Source organism: Elgaria multicarinata, chromosome 16, assembly GCF_023053635.1.
Source record: "Elgaria multicarinata webbii isolate HBS135686 ecotype San Diego chromosome 16, rElgMul1.1.pri, whole genome shotgun sequence".
Lineage (NCBI taxonomy): Eukaryota > Metazoa > Chordata > Lepidosauria > Squamata > Anguidae > Elgaria > Elgaria multicarinata.
Window position 1 is genome coordinate 18,182,121 of NC_086186.1, and position 26,907 is coordinate 18,209,027.

General features: G+C 41.8%; 1 protein-coding gene across 1 annotated transcript; it reads right to left on the bottom strand.

Moving 5' to 3' along the window:
* Nucleotides 1-718: 718 nt before the first annotated feature.
* ABHD17C (abhydrolase domain containing 17C, depalmitoylase) lies at nt 719-26,907 on the bottom strand. Its single transcript, XM_063142559.1, has 3 exons — nt 25,324-26,907; nt 7,956-8,135; nt 719-2,229 (listed from the first exon to the last, which is right to left on the bottom strand). The coding sequence occupies exons 1-3, from the start codon at nt 25,839-25,841 to the stop codon at nt 2,010-2,012; spliced, it is 918 nt and encodes a 305-aa protein (XP_062998629.1). The 5' UTR covers nt 25,842-26,907; the 3' UTR covers nt 719-2,009.

The following is a 26,907-nucleotide window of genomic DNA, read 5'->3' on the forward strand; positions in this document are numbered from 1 at the left end:
TTCCAGAGATGGCGTCGCTCTGGATGATCAGGAAGCGGTTTTCATTTTTTATGTTCCAAGCCCTGAAACGAAGATCCAACGTAATGTTAATTACTCTGGCTCTGTTGTTCCATGAAATCAATCTGAGCGGATACCATAGACACCGGCAGTGCTGACATGAGTTAATTGCATTCCTGTCACAGCAAGAGCATGATGGCCACACTGAAACGCAAGTATGTAGCTGTGATGCCCAACAAGTAGTTTTACCTCTCAGCTGATTAAATAGCAAACATATGTAGTTGCATTACCCAAGCCCAAAGGCAGGCTCCTATTTTAGCATGTCCTGCAATACTGTAGTTATCCATCACACTGATAGCCCATCCTTTTTACATCTGTCAATTATAAACTCTTCCTACTGGGGAGTGGAGATTTGAATGCAGTACCCTCTGGGTTTAAGCCCAACACTATAACCACTAGGCCACACATTCTCCACACTATGGTGCAATGGCGCCTGAACTCAAGTCAAGCTCTTCATGCCCTCATCCTTTGGTAGATGCCAGTATTTATTTATTTATTTATTTATTTAAAGATTTTTATGCCGCCATTCAGCCAAAAAAGGCTCTCATGGCGGCTTACAAAAGTATTTCTTGACAGTATGAACGAGTTCTGCTATGTCCAACCTATTTGTGCCTTTGGTACAATTTAACTATAAGACAAACTGAGGTGCAACAAAAAACCCTCTATTCCATGCATCCTTTATTCCATTACAACCACTGTTGTTGCATTCTGGCAACAAATACACAAACCATAATCAATCGCAATCCATTTTTACAACAATCAGAGGCTTACAGTACATTTAAGGCCGTTCAATTCGGGAAAAAACCTCAGGCCTCTTAGTGTAATGATTTTAAGTGTCTTGCATATTCTGTGCGATTCCAGTGTCAGAGAATGAAAAGTTTCCCCTAAACAAAAGGTCAGTTTCAATTAAAGTTTCTTACATAATTCATCCAAAAAAAAAAAAAAAAAGTGTAATCTTTTTTTAGTTGTCTTGGAAATCTTATAAAACTTTTAATAGCAAAATAATGCAGGGATAAAAACTTATAACAAAACATATTCATATACAAACCAGAATTTGTTAACTAGACTTAAAATTTTAAACTACCGATCAGGAGTTATGTATAATGTAAATTCACTTATGTACAATACTTTTAAAAACCTCTATAAGGAATGCTTTACACAAGGAAATTGCCAAAACTGGCACTTATTCAGACTGCAGACATCATCTGAATAATGAGGCTTAGTAAATTTACACAATTTTTAAGTAAAAAGAATTAAAGGGTTTAGCCATTTAGTCATTATTCCTTTAAGAATATTTCATTTTGTAAATACGAAGAAAATTGATGAAATGTTGTTTCAGAATTAGCCCCATTTAGAAATGTGTGTCCCCATGACATTTTCATTAATTAAGTTACTTAGGAAGGTAAGATTGCCCCCCACCCCGCCCCAAAACCCAAATAACCACAATGAGAAATCACCATCAAAACTTTCCAGTTACAATAGCACAGCTAGAAATGTGACATGGAGAATGCTCTTAAGACTGAATCCATAACTCAATAAGAAGCTGTAGGCTAGATTGTTTGCATTCCAGATTGTGGGAAGATTTTTTTTTTAAAAAAAAGACAAGGAACTTGAAGGGTGGGGGTAGGAAAAAGTTTGGAGGTATTATACTGCACTAGATTAAGTAGAATCCTGATTAGCTAGTATCCTTTCCACAACTCCAACTCTTCTAGCGTATAGAAGGTAAAAAGTATTGGGGGTTTACAGTAGCAACTGTTAGAATTGTTTCCTGATATAAAAAGACAGTCAAAACTTGATTGGATCTGCCCTAATGAGAGGGCATTTCTTCATAGTATAAAGCTATTACAGCTAATCCAGTTAATGCATGTGCAAAAACAGGGAAATTCTTCCATTCACAGTTAACTGAGGTTAAAAAAAAGAAAGAAAGAAAATAAGAGATCAGGTAGGTTTCTTCAGGAGTTAGGGAGTTCATGAGATATGAACTGTTTTAGTCGTTCCAGGTACTGTGCATAAAGCTCTATGTCATTGTGGCCTGCTCCTTCCACCCAGAGGGGTTCCACCGCTCTGGGACATCGCTCATACATTGCTAAACCATGCGAGAAATCTATTACTTCATCTTCTGTACCATGAATCACCAACACAGGAGAGGTAACTTTAGAAATCTTGTCAATGCTGAGGAATAAAAAGAAAAGAAAACCAAGATACCATTATAAGTTAAGTCAGTAAGCAGATAACATCTATGGTTTTTAAGACTGTTTTGGGGAACACTTTGAGGTTCTTCCAAGGGAAAGACCACCAACAGCAGACGATTTCAGAAAGAGTTCACCCACCCATTACTGGGGTTTCCCAGCGAGGAACAGCCACAGGTGAGTATCGGGCATGTTTGATGGCACCACAGGTGACAGGGAGGCACAATCGGTTCTGGCCAGTGCCCTAGAACACAGCCCAGAACCATTTGCAAAGTGCACTGGTTCTGTGGCAGCCACATCAATGCAGTTTTCACTGGCTACCAGTTAGGATGACTCTATGTGAACTCTAAGTTTCAGAGGCAGTATATCTGCCTCTGAAGTTCATACAAAGGCAGAAGGCTATTGCCTCCATGTCCTGAGCTTCCTGGAGGCATCTGGCTGACCACTGTGGGGAGAAAATATGTTGGCCTAGAGGGACCCTTTGGTCTGATCCAGCAGTGTTGCTCTAATAGAAAAGGTTCCTGGAAAGTCATTGAAGTCACCGGAATACATTAACCAAATTTATTGTTAACTGTTTCCTGCAGTCTACAAGGAGAGAGACAGGCAATGGCCAATTCACTCTGGCCACCTAGGAAGCTCAGACAGGGATGTGATGGTGTCATTAAGTTAGACTGGTCTCATGTTCAAAGCTTAACACTCCTTGTATTGCCAACAAAATGCCCCTAAAATGAAAGTGCCATTTGTTCATTCCTTTCTGCCAACACTGCCCAACTGTGCTTGGAATGAAGGTTGCATCTGCTCTAAGAAAAGACTCGGGGTTTGCAGTGGATCCTACAGCCTTGTAATAAAGAACGAGGTCAGCCGCACATGGCTGTCAAATCCCGAGGCATGCCTCTTTAGGCCACCGTGGACAGTTGCCGTGGGAGACGCAAGAACCTCTTGTGGCCTCGCCCTCCCGCAAGCACATCTTCAGGAGGAAGAAAGTGAAGTGCTATGTCAACCCTCGCCCCAGGCAGAACAACACAGAACAGGGTCTGTCTCTGGTTGTCAACTCATTTGTACTTTTAAAAGAGAGGCCGTATTTTGAACTGAGCAAAGGGTGAAGTGCCAGCAACACGCACTCTGCCCGCTGACTCACTTGCAGGAAGCTAGGGAGCAAGCGAAGGTCTCATTAATCCTCTCCAGCCTGGTGTGAACAACAGTAACGGATCTGTCGGCATTCCCGCCTTGTGCATCTCAGTTGCCGATTTCCACATGAGCGCAAAGGTAGATAAGAAGGAGCAGCAAAGGGACAGAAAGAAAGGATGAACTTTACCAAGGGCTGCTGTTCACACTAGAGAGGAATGGGTTAAAGAGGCCTTTGCCCTCATGTTGGAGGGAGCGGATCCGGTTAACAAGTTTTAATACCTGTGACTCAACTCCTGCTAAAAGTGGGGCGTTCCCAGACATGCAGAACTCTTTTAAAATATTCTTAACAGGTATATTGCCGTATTCCCCCCTCACCCCGCCCAGCATTTAGGAAACTCAAGGGGGAACCTTTTCCACCGTAGTGTGCACATAATTAGCATCATGCACCCCTTACTCAGGCATTTCAGGAAAAAACACATCATTATTTGTAGCTTGCACAGCCACTGGAAGGCCTCCCACTGGCAGCTCAGCTGCTCAGCAAGGCAGCATTCAAAGAGCACATTAGCCTGACTTGGTATTCCTAACCACATCGCTCTGCAGCTAGAGGAATCTACAGAGACTACATTCTGATGGAGCCCCAACATCAGCAAACACAAAAGATTTCCGTGTAACCTGCAATGAACAATTTTCTCTCTTATAAGGCACGCAGCCATTCATGCAAGCACCAAAATGTTTAACATACAAAGTGAATTCAGATTGCTGGTGAGGAAGAGCGCTGCGGAAAGCAAAGGAGTGCGCGATATAATACTACTGCTGTTAAACTAGTCCGTGCCCGTGGTGTTTTTCACCTGCTGTTTGACTTGGCCCATTTCATCCAAGCTCTGTTCCAAACCTTGTAAATAAGTTTTGAAAGAGGAAGAGTTTGTCATATTGTAAATATTTGTAGCTTTTTAAAAGGCAAGGGGTGGAGAGAACGACACCAAAAAGCAATAGCAGCACATTAACCCTGGTGCACCCCGCCAGGAACTGCCCTCTAAGAATAGCTAAACTGCCTATGAAGATATGATTTTTTGGTATAGTTTTGATCTTCAAAGCACTCTTGATGCATGTTTCAGTGAATTCTGTACCACCAGCCCTGGGCTGTGGGATCTTCTGAGGCAACACTTTTGAACTTACTAATGGCAAGCTCTATTGGAAGGCATCATGCATTTCCCTAACAGCAAGATACAAGAAATCTGTTCTGCTAAGTGGCGTTACATATTTTGCAGGAAAGAACTGGTACATTCATACTGAAGGGGCTGCTTGTTAGGGCGTTAAAACTGGTTTTCATAACCAAACAGTGACTAATACTCAACCACTGCTGTAAGCTGCTGATGATTACACACGTAATCACTCTCGTCTTCAAGGTCAATATACCTTAAGGAAAAGTTTTAACCACCTTTACTCTCCAGCCCTGTTCTGTCACCACTCCCTCCACCATGGGGAAGAAGTTAATATATTTCTCCGTATCACCTCCTCCTCTGCCACTGCCCTTCCCTCCAGTTATGCAATATATCTTTTCTTCCACATTAAATAAAAAATTGAAAGCATGCAATAAATAATTCTGAAGTGTGTATTGAAGCCATTTTCAGAAGCGAGTCCAACGAAGAAATCCTCTACATCCTGCATACATATTAATCCACTTCTGGTATAAAACAGCAGCCTGCTGAAAGACCGTTTCAGAGTCTAGTCCATTAAACTTCAGAGGTACTCATGCCCTGCATTCCAAACAATGAGAAAGGCACCCTCAGGTTATAAAAGGAAAGGAACCTCTAGTGCAAAGCACTTGAGTCATTGCTGACTCCTAGAGGGATGCCTGCTTTCGCTGACGTTTTCTTGGCAGACTTTGTAGTAGGGTGGTTTGCCATTGCCTTCCCCAGTTAACTTTCCCCCAGCTAGCTGGGTACTCATTTTACCGAACTTGGAAGGATGGACGGCTGAGTCGACCTGAGCCGGCTGCCTGAGAACCAGCTTCCGCTGGGATTGAACTCAGGCCGTGGGGAGAGTTTCGGCTGCAGTAACTGCCGCTTACCACCCTGCGCCACACGAGACTGAACACTTTGAATTTTACACTGGGTGGAATCTTTAATGTTACTTAGCACATCTAAGATTCCATTTTTCATTTCCCTGCAATGGCTCTAACTTTAGCCGGTAGTCAACTGCTGACTCCATTCACACAGCTCTTCCAAAGTTGTGGGCACAGTCAGAGCCTGCAGAATATCAGCTCTCGACCAAGTGACAGCTCACACCAGGAGGGATCATTAGGGAAGGGATCGTAAATAAAACCAGCAGAATTGTAATGCCTTTATACAAATCTATGATGTGACTGCACTTGGAATAACGTGTGCTGTCTGGTTGTTGAATCTCAAAAAGGGCATTGTAGGGTTGGAAAAGATGCAGGAAAAGAATAACCAAAATGATCAGAGGATTGGAACTAAGAGGAAAGATCACAACAGCCAGGGAGTCTTAGGTTAGAAGAAAGGTGAAGGGGGAGGGCTGACAGAAGTTTATAAAATTATGGTGCACAGAAAATGGATAAAACCTGGAGACATCATAATATTAAAACCTGGAATCATCCAATTAAGCTAACTGGTGGGTGATTCAGGACAGACAAAAAGAAGTATTCTTCATACAATGAATAATTAAGGTAGAACATTTGCTTTCACGAGATGTGGTGATGGCCACCATTTTAGCTGGCTTGGAAAAAAAAGGGATTAGCCAAATTCATGGAAAATAACTGCATCAGTGGCTAGAAGGCATGATGTTAATATATTGCCACCAGCATGCGTCTGAATACCAACAGGGGAGGATTTTTGCCCTCATGTCCTGCTTATGCGCTTTCCAGGGGCATTTGGTTGGCCAGTGTGGGAAAGAGGACGCTGGACTGGACAGTCTGATCCAGCAAAGCTCTTCCTATGTTCTTAGGTCTGTGGAACGCGAGCTTTACAGCGGCAATCACATGGTAAGCAGTTCTCCCACTTTCCTCCTAAACAGTCAATATACGAGAGTTTAGAATTCCTAAGAAATTAACTAAGCATTTTCACACTTGGGTGGGGAAATGGAGATTTTAAGGTTCTAGGTTTCCCATACTACTGGACATCATCCAACTATTTTTCTCCATCATTATTTGTAAGGTAACAGGGGCAAAAAGTAATATTCCAAGCTAGTGTCCTAGAATATTTAAAGTGGATGCAATTAAAAAAAATGTGCTAAAAGGGGAACTCTCCCAGGCATTTAACAGCACGTATGCTGAGTTTGTTTGCTTTTAACGGACCCCAGAACAGCTGTTTTTATAAGGATACAGTGTTTTTATGCTTTTTGTGTTTTTAAACTTTGTATATCTGTTTTAATGTTTACTGTTTTTAACTTTTGTAAACCGCCCAGACAGCTTCGGCTATGGGGCGGTATATAAATGCAATAAATAAACTCTGAAGCCTTTTGATTTGCAGAACTCAGCAGTACATCTATGGTCAATGAGATACCAGCCCAAGTTAAGGAGTATATAGCGACCACTGACCTAAGAACATAAGAAGAGCCCTGCTGGATCAGACCAAAGGTCCATCTGGTCCAGTGCTCTGTTCGCAACCAGCTGTTGACCAGGAACCCACAAAGTAGGACATGGGTGCAATAGCACGTTCCCGCCCATAGACCCCAGCAACTGGTGCATGCAGGCTTACAGCCTTGGATAGTGGAAGTAGCACATAAACATCAGGGCTAGTAGCCAATGATAGCCTTCTCCTCGAGGAATTTATCCACCCTCTTTAAAGCCATCCAAATTGGATGGCTTTAAATCACTATATCTTGTGGTAGTGAATTCCATACTTTAACTATGCATTGTGTGAAGAAGTGCTTCTTTTGATCTGTCCTGAATCTCCCACCAGTCAGCTTCATGGGATGACCCTGGGTTCTAATATTATGAGAGAGGAAGGATAATGTCTCCCATTCTCCACACCACACATAATTTTGTACACCTCTATCAAGTCTCCCCTTAGCCTCCTTTTTTTCAAGCTAAACAATCCCAGCTATTGTAACCTTCCCTCATAGGGGGAGACATTACATGTGAACTTATGGAGTTGTTTATACCAAGTCCATCTAGGCAAGCACTGTCAGATTCTGACTGGCACCAACTCTCCAAGGACTCAGAGGTCATTTCCATGTCTTCACCTAAAGCAGCCTTCCCCAATCTGGCACCCTCCAGATGTGTTGGCTGTAAAATATGGCAGTTGCAGCACCAGGTTGGAGAAAGCCAACCTAAAGCCCTTTTATTTGAAGATGCCAGGGGTTAAAACCTAGAACCCTTTTGCATGCAAAGAATGTGATCCGACCTGAGCTGTGGGACCTTTTCAGGGTAAGTGTTACAATGGAAAAGATACCTAGCAGAAAGAACTGTAGATGTAACACACACACACACACTCCTAAGGTCATCACAGCTACACCTGATTCAGTGCACCCAGGACCTAGGTTGTTTGTTGTTGTTAAAGATACACACCCAATTTTAGTATCAATGAACAATGCCTCCCTTGGAGCGAATCCTGCACATACCTTGGGAAAGCATCAAAGCAGTATGTTTTTCTAGTGTCCGGAAAAGCTACCCGCAAACCAGACATCAAGGGCGAATGAAGGATTACAGCAGCACACTCATACCGAGATGCCAGGTCCACAGTGGGAACGGTTCCAATACTCTGTCCGTACAGAATGATGTTCTCAGGACTGACACCATACCTGCAAAGATAGGAAGGAGGAAAACATAGTTGTGTCTTGTTATAAAATAATATTCAGAATGGTTCAGGTATAGATGAACAGAAGCTTTTATTTATTTTTAGATATAAACTTCAAATGTGTTAGCATTGTCAAATCAGGGCATTTTAAAGGTTGCTATTAGACCACTTGTTTAGGTCAGGGTTAGGTAAATGCTCAGTACTCCAGCTATTTTCTACAGTTCTGCATAAGGGCTCATACATAAAAAAAACCTATTTGCCCACTTGGGATATACACATAGGGAAAAGCAGCAAAAAGTATTGGAGGTTATCAGCTATGCAGTCTGACCTCTCATTTTAGTTTTAATGTCTACATCTGGACAGTGATCTCCATGACAGGCTCCTTTGTTGCATAAACAGATTTAACGAAAGGCCACATGTCTAGAAATGCATTTGAGGCCAGGCGTGCCATTACCCTGCTACTGCCCACAGCTTTCAGGTTTCAGCCAAGTGCAAAGCTTTTACATGGCCAACACCATAGCTGTTGGGAGTCTCAAAGCCCTGTGTGCAGGGGAAGAAACATAATGAGGGCTGGGCAAAGACGAGAGAGCAAGAAAGCACAGGAGGAAGATGTTGACAGAATAGAGGACAGGAAAAGTTTCCGGCAAGCAGATGTGCATATGATGATAGTACCTGCACACTAGCTTTCTTGCAGTCCTGGACACTAGGAAGGTTTCATTGAAAAATACAGAATTTAGTTCTTAATATTTATAATCATGAAGTTGAGTTCTTTACTAAGGTTCTGTGTGGCTTTGAGCAAGTAACTATTCCTGGCTCAGTTTTCCCACTTGTAAAATGGGAACCACCATCTATTTTATAAGGCTGTTATGAAGACACAGTTTGTGAAGGAAGCTCTTTCGATTCTACATAAAGCGTAAACAAGCCATGACAAGCCAGACTGCCAGTGTATATACAGCAATAAAACAGGATTTTGCTTAGGGCATGGAAAACAGCTTTCTAGATATTGTAATATTCAAGAAGTTTTGAGCACTGCTCTAATACCGAAGTATGTGACACACAGTACAACTATCTGCGTGAAGCAGACGTCCCAAACAGCTCTTTGGTGGTCTGCACTCAGTGCATTTTCAAGGAGAGTTACAGAGTAGTTCCTAAAACACCTTCTTTGAATCAAAAGGCTTTTTGTCTCTAAAAAAAACAGAAAACCATGTGATCATATGGAACATCCAGGTTAAAATTTATGGGTATGTGATTAAGTTGCTCTTGCAAAGATCATCTCCGTAGAAGAATCCCAAAAACAACAGGATGGGGAGTACACATTCCCAGGAGGGAGAGAGAGAGAGGCAGGGTGAACCCAGTGTAAAAATACAAAGCTGAAAGTATAAACTCTAATAACCTAATCAATGCATTGAGAAAAGATGACTATATATTTCATTATAAAGACAAAAATGCAAAGGTTGGATTCAGACTGAATCCTACTTAAAGTAGACCTGTTGAAATCTATGGGACTGATTAGTCAGGACCAACTGAAGTCCCATTGATTTCAATGAGTCCTTTCAAAGTAGGACAAAATTTGGATCAAAGCCAAGGGTCAACAAAAGAGCAGAAGGTATGGGGGACAGGACCCAGTTTCACACCCAAACTAAGCAATTCTAAACACTGCATAGTTCTAAATAGGAATGATAGTTCATTACTCCAATATACGTTATTGTTTCTATAAAGAAGCCTACTGCTGCATTTTATTTCATCATCTGAATATAGTTTCCTATTCAGAAGAGCTAGAAACTAGTTGGTTGATCACACGATTTAGTAGTAATGAAGACCTGGTTAATACACACATGTTCATCACTTGGGTGGACTGTCACATTAAGCCATGAATTGCATATATGAAGGAAACATTGCAGATCTAACACCCTAGACCACATGTGGACCGCCCACCTAGTCAAATGGCCACATGTCCTCATATGCAATGGCTTTTCAATGTAGTATCAGATCACACATTGAGCTGCCTGTCATCAAGTGTAAGAGAAATCAAGCGTTTTAATTCATTATTTCTAAAATGCATAAACTACTCTACATCTGCAAGGGATCTCAGGGTGGTGTATATGACACTTTAAAACAAAACCTACATAAAAACACATGATTACACATGACATGTTTTTAAATAAATGTACCTTGCATGTGTAAACCAGGCCACATATCCACATACAACCATCACGTCGCCCAGCCGTAAATATTTCCTTAGTGGAATTAAATCCACCAAGTTCAACAAGACTTGATCCCAAGAAGGAATGTTGAGGCATTTTATCCTTAAATGATGTTTACCCAAGCGTCTTAAGACCCATGACCCAAGTCATGGGTCTTAAGAGTCATAACTGCAGAAATGTCAGAAGCACACCTCAGTTTGAGCCTGCTGAGATTCAGTGGCACACTTCAATAGTACAACCAAATTCAGTTTGAAGTCTCCAACCACATCCCAAAGCACTTTGCCAACAAGATCAATGAGGATAAACTGCAGATTTTGAAGATTCTTTGCAAATTCACATCTGTTAAACTCATGAAACATCAACAGATTTTTTTAGGGAAGTAGCATAGCCCTTAGTCACATACCCCTCTTGAGAAACCATGTTTCTGTCCTATGAACCCCTGGTCTGTAATGGGTTTTACTTGGTAGTAGTGGTGGGGAGTCCTCTACTCTCTTCTGTAAGGGGACTGCTGGACCACACACTCCCTACATGCACAAACAACCCTTCTTGCTCCTGGATTAACTAGGGGAGCGAGATAGCATTTCTCAGTAGCCAGACTTTCATCTGGGCGTGCCAGTTCTTGATGTCTGCTGTGTTTTAAAAGCATTTGTGTCTTATGGGTTAACAGAAGTAACATGCTTTTTTGACCTGAAGAGTGCTGGAATGCTTTTCCGGATCATCCCGGTCCTTGAGACAGTGACCCGGTTCGCACATCACAGTGGCAATTCCTAGCTTATTTAACCCAGGAATTGCTGGGGTGAGCAAAGTGTGCAAGTCACATGCTCGTTTCTTCAGCTTTTAGTAAATGGCCAAGGCATTCCCTGTTCCTCTTTTGTTTCATCACATGCTAACCCAAAAACTCAGGGCTGTTTAACCACCAAACAGTTCAAAGATTCTGGGTTTGGATGGGGCATTCCTGGGTTGTTAGTTGAAAATGGAAATGATGAATGCATGGGAGTCAGCAGGCATGCCCACAGAAATTCCTGGGTTAAACAATCCAGGAACTGCCAAACAAGGTAACCAAAAATACTGACAACTCCCCTCATTCAGAGAGCTACATAACCTCTTTCATCATAATTAAAAATTAGATCCTTTCACTGATGTCCATGTGTTCAGTAACTAGGTAGCTAACCACAGCCAAGTGCCTTATGTTTTATCCCCCTGAGTTAAGTTACTGTCACAGTGTGAAGATCTTGGAGCAAGAATGAAGAGAAATATAGAGTACTGATTTGGTTGACCGATTATAGCAGGGATGGACAACTTGTGGAGGTCTAGATGTAGCCAGTTTGAGTGCAATTCTTTGGCAGATGGGGGTATATATAAATAGTTTTGTCATACGAGTCCTACGTTGAGCAGACTTGTTGAAATCAATGAGACTACACATGGTCATGACTAATCAGTCCCATTGATTTCCACAGGTCTACTGTTGAAATCAATGAGCCCTAGCCGGTACAGCCAATTTTTGTGAACCGCCCAGAGAGCTTCGGCTATTGGGCAGTATAAAGATGTAATAAATAAATAAATAAAATGGTAGCCACAAGTTATCGAGCCCTGGACTACAGGAACACATTTTCCAAACGTTATTTTCTTTATTGAAAGATAAGAAAATCCCGAAGCTTTGTGGCAACTCTCAGCTTATTCATAAAGTAAAACTAAATGTATGGTCTATCAATATTAGATGTCTAAAGTCAAACACCTATTAAAAGCTTTTTTTTTTTGTCCAGCAAATAAATAAAAATGCAAGTACTAGTAGCAATTATCTTACAACATTCCACCTTAGCTAGCCCTACTCAAGTACATGAGCCAGGATATTTAAGCAGCTTAAGATCGGCTAGTACTGAACGTTACAGAGCCTGTTTTGGTCAGGGTATGGGAGGGAATGGAAGGAGAGGATATACACAATTATGTCTGAAAAACACTCCCACAACCCTGCCAGTTTCCAAAAAACCACCCATAAGTATTCAAACGGCACTGCAGCCATTCAAACACCATGCGTAGGTCTTATCAATCCTACCACAGCAAGAGTAGAGGGATTAAACAGTGATACAAACACAGAACGGTACATGGCCTCAGCAGAAATCAAGAACTGGTTCGACGCTGAAGCAACCACAAAGTGACTTGGGATGAAAATCTTCTGTCATAGCTCATTGAGAGAAGTTATGAAAAGAGTACCACCCCCACCCTCACCCCAAAAGAGAGTTAGGACTCCGCAAACGGCTTCTCTTGCAATGAATGCACAGCACACATCTGCAGAGGTCACAGAGCTAGCCCCACAGAAAACCAGAAAATTTGGAAAGTGGCTGTTGTTTCTGCATTGGTACATTAAAATGGAACTTGGCGTACTCGGTTTGATTCCTATGTATTTGCTCTATGGTAGTTAGCATAACACACATATTTACACTAGCTGCTTTTTTAGGAAGTAAATGCAGAGGTTAATGGCTTTAAGACCACAACTGCAGTGCTTTTAAAAAAATGGTATGAAAAAATGAGAGAGTCGGCTAGGTTTGCTACAAAATGTACTTGTATGTTTCAAAGAAAAAAACATATCCACACTGCTGCTACAGGTACCCTGCTGTGGTGGGACTACCAAGGCATCAGAAGCCTGTTTATTCGGCTACATGAAGAGACTTAATGGAAAGATTTCAAAGGATTTTCTTCTTTATAGCTCAGGGCCAGATAAATAAGTATGCAATAGCTGTGGTTGCTCATCTTACTTCCTTACCATTTGACTCTAGTGTTTTGTGGAAAATACACACCTCTGGCACACAGAGTCTTAACTCTTGAAAGTTAGAAGCAAAGATGCCGTCCAATGTGACAGAAGCAGCCAAGAAAGATAAGTGGAATAGATGAGAATAGCTGCGGTCTGATAACCAACCCCTTTAAAAAGACAAGAAACAGGTTCACCAGCTGTGTGAAGGATCTGCAGTAGTTTGAACAAGCGGTGAGCTGTAGTGCTGTAGTCCTCTGCTCAAGTCTCACCTCAGCCACAAATAGGTGATGTTAGACAACCTGCTACTATCTCAGGCTCACATCCCATATCTACAATATGAAGGTTGAAGTGTCCTACCTTACAGGGGTGCTGTAAGGGCTGAGACGATGAAGCACTTTGAGCACCTAGGAAAATAAAGCCTCCCTTTTTTGTGTGTGCAGGTAGGGAAGACTATACTAAAAGAAGTCCACTTTCCTGCTCCCACCCCAGGCTGATGTTGCCTCAGCTCTCACTGTGAATGGTACAGAAAGCCAAGCACATTACTTGTTAATTTTATTTCTTTCCCACCTTTGGACCCAAATCATCCCAGAGTGCAGGACACGGAATAACGGGCTGAAGTTACAGGAAGCCAGATTTCGGCTGGACATCAAGAAAAACTTCCTGACTGTTAGAGCAGTACGACAATGGAATCAGTTATCTAGAGAGGTTGTGGGCTCTCCCACCCTAGAGGCCTTCAAGAGGCAGCTGGACAACCATCTGTCAAGTATGCTTTAGGGTGGATTCCTGCACTGGGCTCGATGGCCTTATAGGCCCCTTCCAACTCTACTATTCTATGATTCTATAAAGGATCCCCCAAAGTATCTTACATAAAAATGCAATGCAACAACATTGTGACTGCTTCTACACCACCCCCAAAACGCATTGCTCTGGAGTTGCATATCCTCCCTCTCCTATTCTGAGACTGCAGCAGTTTTCAAAGCAGAAGAGGAGGAGGAGACAGGCTGCAGTTGTGTCCTGGGTCAGCTGATGAATGATGGCAGTTAGATCTTTTATTGCTTGCCAGTGTGCATCTTGCTCCCTTTCCCACAGGACTGCAATTCATAGAATCATAGAATAGTAGAGTTGGAAGGGGCCTATAAGGCCATTGAGGAATCCACCTTAAAGCAAACCTGACAGATGGTTGTCCAGCTGCCTCTTGAAGGCCTCCAGTGCGGGCATCTTACTGCCCAAGGGCAGAGGAAGGAGCCACATGCTTCGGCGCAATGACAGCAGGAACTATTGGGCTTGTTCAACTTCAGTAACCATTCACGTGAACACGATCTAAGACTTTTCAACATGTATTGCTTAAGCATCGTCTGGTACTACGCTATTTCCCTAGCACAACGGCTTATTTTTAGAGGCCCGACGAGGAGATCACCACTACCAAGTACAATACCATTTTAGTACACACAGCTACATTTAGAAAGCCACAAACAAAGCACCGAAGTCACTTTAACTGAGTTAGTCACATTTAATTAAAGATGCCTTGTAGCAAAGGAATGTCAGAAATCTAAAAGCTTGCTTATCCCAGGCAGGAAGCATTGGCTGCCCACTAAAGACTCCTGTCACTGGCTGAAGTATTAATAATGCAGAAGAGATGAGCTACATTCCATTATATACTTTTTTTACTGGATCGGTGTACAAGACCTAAACAAAGCCAGTCTCTGGGGAATATTTCTGCAACAGATACCACCAGAGGAAGTTCTGCTCTCCGTTCTTCAGGGAAGTACAGAATCCACAATGTTTTCTGGAATAGGAAACTTGCTTCTCTTAAATGGTTTTGCCATCTGCATGCTTTAGGAACACATTTATCTGGCTTGTAAACAGCTACTCACTGGAATAAGGAGCGCCTCTGGGAAACCAAAGACGACTTATTTTAAAAGTGTGTGCACGCACCTATTTTTTACGAGTTTGCCTATGACAAGGCGGTACAAAATTTCCAGCTTATATTTAAAACTGGTCCTTTTTCTTTCAGGCAATTGATATGGCAGAAGTGACTTACATTGAACCTGATCAGATGACATGCTAAGCCATGGTGGTTGAGCCTTTTGAGCTAAATATTATGGCTAAAGGTGTCTTGTGGGCAGGCTGGCTTGTAAAACTAGTTACTTTTGTGGAGTTGTTGGCCAGGCTGCATCTGTTATTCATCAAATACCACCACTTAGCTAGATAGATCAAGATCGCAGAGACACAGTCCCCTGCCCCCAAGAAACTTACAATCCATTCGAGACAATAGGATATATGCCTTCTAAGGAGACGATCAACAGTTTTATGTACTTATCTTAACCCACTTCCAAGAAGCTCAGGGCAGCATAACAAGCAGCTTATTTAATCCTCACAACTGCTCTCTGTAATGGGTTAGACTGATGTCCAGTAACTTGCCCAAGGCCTTCCAGTGAGCTAATTAATAGAACAAGGCTGGAACCACAGTTCTCCACACCAAGCCTAATTTCTAAAAACAACTCTGCATTCCATACAGAAATTTGACAGCGAATGCACATTTTTCATTAAGAATGTGTGTGTGTGTACACACAGCCAAATATTTTTCCTTCATCGGTTGTATAATATGCTTTCAGGAAGTTATAATGTTGTTGATGCACACACACACATAATGTAGTAAAATAATTATAATCACTGCTGGTAACGATGTGCATTGGTTGTGGACAAATTCCCTTTACTAGCTATACCCAGTGTAACATATGTCGTTGCAGCATATCTTAAAGTTTATTAATTAAATATCATCGCGGGGGCGGGGGCTGCTTGGAGGCCACCGATACAGGGCCGTCTGGCAGACCTGGGGGGCAGGGAGGTCGGGGTGGGGGGAGCAGGTGTCCCCCTCTCCCTGGGGTTCCTGTCAGCCTTGGGCTGCCCGCCCAGCTCGCATGAGATTAGGCCAGGGCCTCCGCTCGCAGCAGGCAAGCGGCCTCCCACCCGGCCACCAAGGGCCCCGGCCGTGCCTCGCTATGCTCCGGACCGGGGAGCTGCCCCCTTCGTGAGTGTGGGGGAAGCGAAGAGGCAGAAAAGGGGGTAGGATTACCTTGGAAAGCCCGGAGGAGTCGGGCAAGGGGCTTAGCAACTTGTATCAGCTGACATTACACATTGTTACTGTTGCTTAGCAACCTGTATCAGCTGAAGCCTTTACGGAAACATACCTAAGCATTTTATATATATAGATTATGCAAGCATTTTGGAAACCAATCTCCTTGCCCCCAAACCCCCCACCCCATCCCAATCCACAACACTAGTTACCACCCCTTGTGATGCTGGCTGGTCATATGAATATTCCAGACAACTCTTATCACCAACTTGCAATTAATTTATTATAAAGCTTGGTCACTTGTATCATTCCCATCTGGTTAATCTGAACTGTTAACCGGACACTACATGTCCAACTTATTTTGTTATCCGATTTCACATCTTATATCTTCTTAGGTGCTCAGGGTAACGTCTGCATCCTTCAGTTATTTAACCTCCCATGAGCTTAACATATACAAATTATAATTTATAATCCTTTCTTCAGCTCATATATTTTACATAACATAAAAATAACATGATCAAACAATACCAAGAAAGCCAATACAAAGCTATTTTAGGGTGTAATCCTATGCAGTCTTAGACAGAAAGAAGTCTTACACCTCCCAACATCCTGAGAGTTACAGGATTTTTTTCTGTGTAAACATATATTGTTTTGCGCCTTTATTATACTAAACCACATATATTGCAATCAATTTAGTTCATTGGCGGGATACCCATTGTTGCTAAAGCATAAGGACTGTATTGGTTGCAATATTAGCTAAATATAGACCAATTTCTCTCCAATGAGTTACTTCTCCTTTCCCCTAGATTTTTGGGATGGGAAATTTGGCTCATAAGCATTATTTTCCACATCTTCCTCCTTCAAACTTCAACAGTAGGCAAAATACCTGTTCTTTACTCTTCCACCAGTATTTGTTATGCTGACGACAAAATGCTTACCACCATTAATACATGTTTTGTCTTAACATGCCCCTGCAATGATTCCCATAATATTTATTCAACCAAGTCTAAAAGTGGCATACAGGATGGGGGGAGGGGGAAATCTAGATCTTATAGAACTATTCCAGGCATCCTGAATATGCTATAGCCGGCACGCACAACTTCTGACCCTAACACCATGCAGACCTACATTGTGGGATCACGAGGCAGTTCCTACTTTATTCTTCTACCTGCAGGGTACTATTATTTTCTGCAGTTGCAAACTGCTCTCTCATAGCCCTTTCTGAAGTCCTTCCACCTTCTTTAAGTAGTTGGCAGCAGCCTGTGACAAGCCAGAGTATTTCCAGCATTCTTTCACAGCTGGAAAATATATTAAATTACGCAGAGTTCTATTCAAGCCGTCTTTAGAAAAAAAGAAAAGCATAGTGCTGTCAGGTCAACCTGGCTGTGATCTGAAATTACGGTCCTAGGATAATTTAGGCATCTGAAACCGGATGCAGAGATCACCACGTTATCCGCTCCAGCACATTGCTAGACTTTCGGAAGCTTGTATCTAGGCAACTTGAATGTCTGAGGAATCGGACTAGTCAACAGCATGTGGATCTCCTAACACTTGCAGACTGCTGTATTACAGTTGTTGGCTTCTAGTAAATTATTGTATACAAAGTGCAGTTGACAGTAGCGGTGCAAATGTCCATTCCATAGAGCAGAAACAAGATAAGCCCTCATTCAGGGTTCTTGCACAAGATATAAGCACCATTATCAACTATGACAGATGAGCTGATGAAAGCTTCTACCAGCTGGAGAAGTTAAACCTCATCCTCTTGAAATCAGCCCTTTTGGGGCTAACACCAGTCATTTCAACTATTTTCCAAATCCCATTGCATGGTTGGAGATTTGTCTCTTTGTTCCATGAAGAAAAAGAAAGGGGTGCAAAACCAGAGCAGAAGGGAAACTAATACTGAATTCCTAGATATGAACAGGCATCAGTTCTTTTCAAAAGCACACATGTATGAAGCACATGTATGAGAATGTTAGCCACTCACAGAAGAAGTGGAAGGGGCACTACATTATGGGTTATTCTTACTGATTCAATGAACATGGCTATGCCAAAAGGAGCAACCTATCCTACTAGGCAATGCCTGATCCCACCCTTCAACCAGGATGATCAGGGGTCTGGAAACAAAGCCCTATGAAAGGAGACTGAAAGAACTGGGCATGTTTAGCCTGGGGAAGAGAAGATTGAGGGGAGACATGATAGCACTCTTCAAATACTTAAAAGGTTGTCACACAGAGGAGGGCCAGGATCTCTTCATCATCATCCCAGAGTGCAGGACACGGAATAACAAACTCAAGTTACAGGAAGCCAGATTCCATCTGGACATCAGGAAAAACTTCCTGTTAGAGCAGTACGACAATGGAACCAGTTACCTAGGGAGGTTGTGGACTCTCCCACCCTAGAGGCATTCAAGAGGCAGCTGGATAACCATCTGTCAAGTATGCTTTAGGGTGGATTCCTGCATTGAGCAGGGGGTTGGACTCGATGGCCTTATAGGCCCCTTCCAACTCTACTATTCTATGATTCTATGAATGACAGAGAAGTGTGGACGAGAACATGGCCAGAACAGCCTGAATAGCGCGCTGGCCTTCCTCCTGCTTCATGAATACGAATGCAGTTTGATTGTCATACTGTGCTTGCGGAAGGATAGCTAGTTGAACCACCTTGGTGACAGTATCTGAATCCACATTCTGAGATCTGAAGTACACATCAACTCACAATATTCCAAGATGGGTTTACTTCTAGGGTTGTTTCCTAGATATTGAGGACCTAGGAAAAACCCCAGGAAATATAGGGAAACATATTTTCTCTTTGTTTTTTGTTTTTGTCGGGCACATATATTTGTGAGACTGCTGTGCTATGCATGCTTATCTCAGAATGAGCTCCACTAAACAGATTGGGTTTTTACTTCTGAGACAACATGCAGAGCATTTCTCTAAATTCCAAAAATGTGCAAAATAGTACTTTTACATGCCGAATTATAAATTATGCATTTTGCGTTGTTAAGGCAGTACAATAAGTTTAGGTTTGATAAGAAAGTATTTCAATTTTCTCAAAGTTTCAATTAATTAAAAAAAAACGGAAAAGTTTTTTCCCCATGGCTTTAACATTTCAGAAATATTACATCTGTATTCCTAAGCAATCTCTTGACACTACAAAAAGAAGTCCTGCAGGTTTGATTAAAGCCTAGTTTTATCTGGAAGAGATGTTACAAAGCTAGCAGTCTGGTTTCTTCCTTGTCACAAGTTCAAGTGCTGCTAAAAATTGCTTTGTGCCATCTTGGCACGTGGCAGCTTAACACGATACGGTACAGATCTGTTAATAAAAGGCCTTTCCACTAAATTTACCATGCAAACAACTTTTTTCTATCACAGGATTTAAGAGCATGATCACGCTTACAGTAGCAGGTGTTTGTCTATCAGGTTTCATTTTAGGTCTGGTACAGATGTAATGCTAAGTGATTTTTAACTGTGGCTATGAAATTGGGAATATTCTGCAGGCTTCTCCCAGTTTAGTTTTAATGCTAACCTTGGTGCAGTGCTAAATCTGCACACGCACAAAGCATATAAGAACACCTGTGAGGGTGTGCAAAAAGCTTCTAACGCTGGTTTCAAAATCTGTTTTAAAAGCAAGCCACAATTAGGGTCAGTGCAATGTTGTATGGTACCAGGTTAGTTAGCAACTGAAGGTGACATAGCCCACAAACAAGGTATTGCGACCATAGTGACTAGTTCACTTATGCACTGGGCTGCAAAAAAAGAAATGGGCCACTTTGATCAAGATCGGCAGGGACATGCTGAAATGTAATGAAATGGACCTCACAGTTGAACTTGAAATGCAGGCGCAGGTCAACACTAAAATGACAGCCCAATCCCCTCCTAGATCACATGATCTTGAAAGAAAAATAAAGTAATATAATCCATATAGATGGAAGCTCCTAAGGTTTCAGCCAGTCATGCCTTCTTCCAGGATACTGTAAAAAGCTCAGACAAAGCCTTCTACTTCCCTACCTCTGTTTTCCATCTTTCTTTTCCATCCAAATATTCCATGGCTCCTGGACACCACTGTTTGTGCAAGTTGACAAATACTCTTAGGGTACAATCCTATGCATGCTTAGACAAAAAAGTCCTACAATTCTTAGCATTCCCTAACCAGCATGGCTGGCTCTACCTACAATGAACTGATGAAGGTAGGCATACACACTGGCATACTATTTGCAATAATTTGTTGGATTAATTTTGTTCACAAACTTCTTTCAAAACTCTGCATTGAGAATGATCAATCTTTAACAAGGAGGAACGAGTTGTCACTATGATAGATTTTTTTAAAATGTTTTTTTTTACAATTGTTTTGTAAAAACAATTTCAGTGACTCTCTTAAAATAAAGTCCAAATTTAACACAAGCATGTTAAAGATTACACATCTCTCTTTCTAATGACCAAATACTGATGCGTTTCTATGTAAAACCATTTTTCTACATTGTTAAAAGGACCATGCGCAAAAAAAAATCCAACTTCTAAGGTTTAAGTCACAAATAAGACATGGATTTATTATTATGGACTACCTATTAGACCTCTGGATTAGCAAATCACCAGAACTCCTAGGATCCAAAAGAGAATCTTGCATTTTATCAGGATCGTTCATGGAGCCCGTATGGGTAATCTTATACTCCCTTGTTATCTTATATCCTGTGAACTGCCTAAGCTCAGCAATATGTTTAGTTCTCACATTAGTAGAATCATAAACATTCATAATCAAATAGCATTGAAAACTTGTAGTTTCTATCTCAAGGATAAACATTATTTTGCCCAGTAACTACCAGCTCCTGGAAAGTTCTAGATACTTACAGCCAAATTCTATGAACATTTACTTAGAAGGAAATCCCAAATGGGATTTATTTCTAAATGAGTGAGAACAGGATTTCTCCCTTACCCTTCAAGTAAGTGATCCTGCCTAGTACCCTTGCATGTTTTCAGAGAATGCCAAATAGAAATCTGTCCTTGTACTGCAGAATTCTAACTGTAAACTACCAGATGGTCAGATTAGGGTCCTAGATTGTATAAAGGTTCATTGAGAGCTGGCCGGTATGTGTTTTAATTGTTAAAGAAACCAGTTAATATACATGCTTGCTTAGGAAATATGATTTGAATTTGATTTTAATGTCCTTTCTTGCTACATTCGAGAAAGACTTCACACTTTCCCTCCTCTAATGCCATGACATACTGGTTGTTTATGATCAGTTTTGCTAGCAACTACATGAGGCAGCTTTGCAGGAGTTCATGAACTAACCCATCAGATGAGCATTTTATCACATGCTTGCTACATGGCTCAGGTCCAGATTATCTGAAAGACTGTATTCTCCCTTATGAGCCTGCCCGTTCTTTGAGATCTTCTGGGGAAGCCCTTCTTTCAGTCTCACCATCTTCACAGTGCACCTGGTGGGAACATGGGAGAGGGCCTTCTCAGTGGCTGCTCCGGTGCTCTGGAACTCTCTTCCCGGGGAAGCTAGGCTGGCTCCCTCCTTGATGGGCTTTCGGAAGCAGGCTAAAACTTCTTTGTTCCAGCAGGCCTTGGGCGAATAATCTGGGCCTCCGTCTATGTTAAGGACTTGTAAAATTGTCATGTATTTTAAATGTTTAATGTTTTAATATTGTAATATATTTTATTATTATTATTATTAACTTTTGTATATATATTTTCATAGGTTTTAAAACGTGTATGTTTTAAATTTTGTAAGGCCGCCTTGAGGCCCGGTATTGGGCAAAAGGCGGGATACAAATAAATATAATAACAACAACAAAAACAACAACCTACACAGTAATTTGTGGCACAATGATGGCCTAAAGGAGGAAGAGAACCAGTTTTTCTTGATTTTCAGATGTTTCCCTGATTGGCCACTTGCAGGAGAGTCTTACTCTTGATAGGGTTACAGCTGCAGATGAAATCAAAATCTAACCTACCTCCCCCAAATATACACACAATGCCACAACACACACACACACACATATATATCTTCCATTTACTAAATAGTAACACTTATTCAATGCTTCTTAACCTCTCAAAACTCTGCTGTAAATAACTGACCTATATTTTTGTTGCAGTTACCACTCTCCCCACCCTTCACCACTTATTGCAATTGTACTTGGGAGACCCAGACAGAACATTATGTTTTATTGGAGTGCACTCATAATGAGCTTCTGTAAACATAGCCTGGCAAATGATACACAATCTATGTCAATATTTTGGCAATGTATATATTAACTTTCTTGCTAACTCCTCAAGGTATTATTATAATGTAAGAAGAAAAAAGTAGGATTGGGCAGCAGGCACCTATTCAAATATCATTTATGCGCAAGAACATAAACCCAGCGTGAAGTGTTTCTACATTTCTAGCCAAATCATTTTCACTCATTCAAAAGCAGATGTAGAATTTAATCAAGCCATTCATCACAACCTCAGATAGTGGATAATATGCCATTTTATGTTCCCTACACTAGAAAGAAAGAGGCAATTGTCCTGAAGAATGTAAGCAAACTCAAGAATGTAATGCAAAGAAGAATCCTAAGTAGCTTGTAGTTAACTGTACACCTGGCCCAAAGCCAGGTTTAATTTTCTCTCAGACAGACTGAAATGCTCTTCCCTTTTGCACAATGTCATTAAGAGGTATTATTAAAACTAACTATAAAACATATAAACAAATGTTCTCGAGCACACAATTTTGTTTTGGGATTACTCTTCAATGAAAATGTTCCTCACAAACTATAAAAATATTATTCAAACACATATATTGAAGTATTCTTTTTCTCAAAAGAAATCAAGACAGTGACCTAAATTAAATTAAGCCTTTAATATCTCATAAGCAAAAGTTGCTGGACAGGGAACTTTCAATGGAAAACAATTTCAGCCTATACCTGAATTTTACATATGTATATACAACATAAGAACTCCTTTATTTTAAGATTAACATTTTTATTATGAATTACAAATTGGTGCTAATGGGCATCTCCCTTGGAGTGTTTCTGTGAGCAATTTTTTTTTACTCCACTAGATCAACATTTCCAGCTAATGGTGTACCCATCAAACTGACTCAATGAAGAATGATCTCCAGAGCCTCAGGAGATAATTTCATAGGTAAGAAGTTGACTATATCTCAAAGAATCAATGTTTTATTTAAGAAAAACTAACCAAATAACTGGCTAGGCCATATTAGCAAGCTTTACAAATGTGAAAGTAGTATTTATTTTTATCTGGAGTTAAGATTATTGTATTTTAATAAACTGAGTTCAGCTTATCTAGAGTTCAGGTAATCAGCTTAATAAGAAGAGATATGCCCAAGCCTTTTGACCACACTCTCAACCTCTTCACAGCAGGAGTGAACAAACCAGGAAGTTTCCCATTAACTATAGTTTCCCATGTCATCTGAATGAGGAAACTATGGTTAAATAAGGATGTTAAGACAACTACAAACTATAGTTTCAAATCCTGGCTTATTCTTAAGCTGTTAATCATAGTTTCCCGATGCAGATGCAAATAGGAAACGGGAAACAATAATTAATGTAAGACTTCTGATTTGTGGAAAGCCTGCACAGCCAAAAAGGCTATCTCAACTTCTGGAGATAAGATTGTCTGAACACAGTCACAAATTTGTTAATAGTTGCCTGGAGTGCCTTCATGGGAGAAATGCAGTATACAAATGTTTTAATAACTAACAAAACACACTGAAGAATGAGAGTACAGAGATTTTGGAGACTTTTTAGTGAACAGATGTCGTTTCACATGTAACCAGTCTCAAATCCTTTACGTCTACTTATTGCCCTCAAATATAGTACAAGTTCCATTTCTCCTCCACCACTCTTGATCATTAATTTGCAATTAAGACAGAAAGCCTCCCCTAGCATGGATTATGCTAGCTCAATTAGTTTCTCTCTTCAAACTGGTTAGCCATTTTTTATTATTACATGAAACATATGGATAGCCTGTGTAATTTGCATAACCAAATATTCTGTTCATGATGAACATGTAGAATTTAGCTTTCTGGATTGGTTTCTGACTTAAAGAAAGCCAAAGTCAAAATAACTTGCTTCAGAAAACTGTAGAAGTGGCCACATACATTAAGAACCAGGTTGAATGCATCCTGGAATTTATTCCTGCTTGGAGGAGAACCACCAAGTTCTGAACTGCCCAGTGAACAGATTTAAACAAAGTGTCTTTTATTTGTCAACCCTTAAGACCATAAATTCAAGATGGAAGGTCACCAACACTATTAAACTACAAAGTTCCTTGTTCCTTATAGGCTGTTAAATGTACCTGAACTTTGAATCTTCTAAAAATAAACTGTCTTTGTGGGTGAAAGGTCTTTGCATAAATTTCCTCATCCACGAATTAGACTCCAATACACCACATCTGGTCCTCATGTATTTGCCTCCACACTGAAGCAGTATTATAGTGTACAATGGTGTGACTGATACTACATCCTAGGTAATACTATCAGTCATAGGATATTACCATAAGAGTGTTATTTTCTGTCACGTTTACCCTAATGAACAGTCCAAGAAGGCAAGGAAACCATAATGAATAGTAATTCATTACTCTTGTGTCACTATTACATTACTTCTCTTGTACCATATAGTTCCATCAGCATATACAACAGGTTAAATACACCTTGCACAGATTTAACACATTTTTACTTTGTTTCTCATTTCTTGCCCCACCATTACACCATCAACCACCAGGATAACACCACCACCCTCAAAGGCCAAGATCAAAAAGCTACTTTAGGTTAATTAAGGCCTTGCATGCACCTAGTGGCATTCTCCCCCATCCCCCTTCCAACTGCAGCTCCTGATGCAATATCACAAACTGCTTTTGAAAACCCACTCAGATTTAGAAGATATTTGCTAGGCAGCATGGAGAGCAGCTGTTCAAGGAACACAAGCTCTCTTAGATGTGAGGAGTTAGTTGTACATTTTTAAGATTCTGGCAAGGTCACGTCAACAACCAATGCAAAAAAAACCAACCAACAAGTGGGCAACATAACTACATTAAAACAGGGCAATTTTTAGCCATTCTGCTACAAAGTGGAAGCAGATGTGCAAGCAGCCCCAAAGCTGAAATTAGGAGGACCCATCACCATTTGCAGAGGCACCTTATCCAACACCCAATTTACCTTGTTCTGAGGGCCTGCCAAGCTGCATCGATGTCTGCATAAAGGTTTTTTTCAGATGGTTTACCAGTGCTCACTCCATAACCAGAATAATCATAGGAGAAGACATTGCAGTTGATGCGGGAGCCTAGGCCAATATAGAAGCTGCACATCTGGCCCAGGTCAACAGCATTGCCATGGGAGAAAAGTAGTGTATACCGGCTGGAAGGAGCACAGCGCACAAACATGCATCCCAGCCGGTTATCGCGGGCTGTGCGTGAAAAGAAGACTTCCACGGCATCCAGTTCCCTTTGGGAATACTGCCAGTCTGCCCGCTCAGTCAAGTGCAGGCTGCAGCTACCTGTCGGCGTCCCCACTGCAGCCCCACCTTCCTGCTGTTCTGGCTGCATCACAGTGTAAGTGGGCTCTGGGGGCAGAAAAGCCAGTTTGGCAGCTATGCGACTGGGACAAGGCGGGCAGCAGAAGAGCCAACATAGCTCACCCAAAGAGAAACCGTTCATTCTGGGGCCTTGTTCTGGCATCAGAGACACTTGATGGAAAACCACACCAAGGAGAGTTGGAGGGGAAATTCACAGCTGATACTAGATGACCTATCTCAACCCAAGCTGCACAGACTAGTTGCAACTTGTTTTAACAACTACCACAACGAACCTTGATCTCGACATCCAAGAAGTCCATTGCTTACAGGAAAACTCCCAGAATCCAAGACTATTCTCCGTCGCCTCCCACCCAAACCTCAATAAGGACAGTTCTCCTCCAACAGCCTGCAGTCACTCAAGTTCAGTCTCCCACCTGACACACCACCAGACTCTCCTACCCTTCGGCACTGAAACTGTCACCTAACCCAGATCTGAAAACCCGGCATGACCCCAACAGAACCCTCTACTAAAGACAGACTCTCCTGACTTCTGCTACATAGAGATCTACCTGAATGGAACAGACAGAAGCTTGCAAAACGCAGCCCTCCAGATTTTCGTTTTAGTTCTGGGAGCACCTATTTAGGACTTTATTCCCCCCAATACTACTACTACTACTACTACTACAACAACAACAACCACCCTGCTTCTCCAAAACGCCTTCCCTGTTCTCACAGCCCTACTCTTGGCTTTCCTAGACCCCTAAGCCTCGCAGGTTGAAGCCCACCTTTCAAAAAAAAAAAAAGGGGGGGGGAAAGACACGCACCCCTTCTCCCTCCACAGGCTCCTTAGTTTGGACCTAACCTGGCCAGGAAGGTTGCAGGGCCGCCTCTGTCTACCTCTATATGAAAGGAGACTTAGAGGGAAGCTTAAGCAGAGCCCTTCCTTCCCTTCCCTTCCCTTCCTCCCCACAGGGCAACCGGAGAAGGCCGCAGCCCAAAGAAAAAAAAAAGCGCCTCTCTCTGTGAGGGATGCGGGAGTCGCTCGGTCCCCTTCAGCCGCGGCTGCTCCCTGAGGCGGGCAGGTCCATGGTGGGGAAAGAGCCGGGAAGGAGAGGTCGGCGGGTCAAAGGAGGGCTCGCACCGAGCTGGCGGCGGCCATCGCGCCTCAGGTCCCTCCTGGCCGTCGCCGTCGTCCTCTTCGTCTCCCCTCAGCACCTTTCCCTCCCCCC

Excerpts from the sequence above, each read along its gene's own strand:
- ABHD17C (XM_063142559.1), bottom strand. The coding sequence starts at position 25,841 with ATGCCAGAACAAGGCCCCAGAATGAACGGTTTCTCTTTGGGTGAGCTA. Across the intron at positions 8,136-25,323 it reads TGGCAGGCCCTCAGAACAAG|GTATGGTGTCAGTCCTGAGA; the intron begins GTAAATTGGGTG and ends CTATCTTTGCAG. Across the intron at positions 2,230-7,955 it reads TGCTTTGATGCTTTCCCAAG|CATTGACAAGATTTCTAAAG; the intron begins GTATGTGCAGGA and ends TTTATTCCTCAG.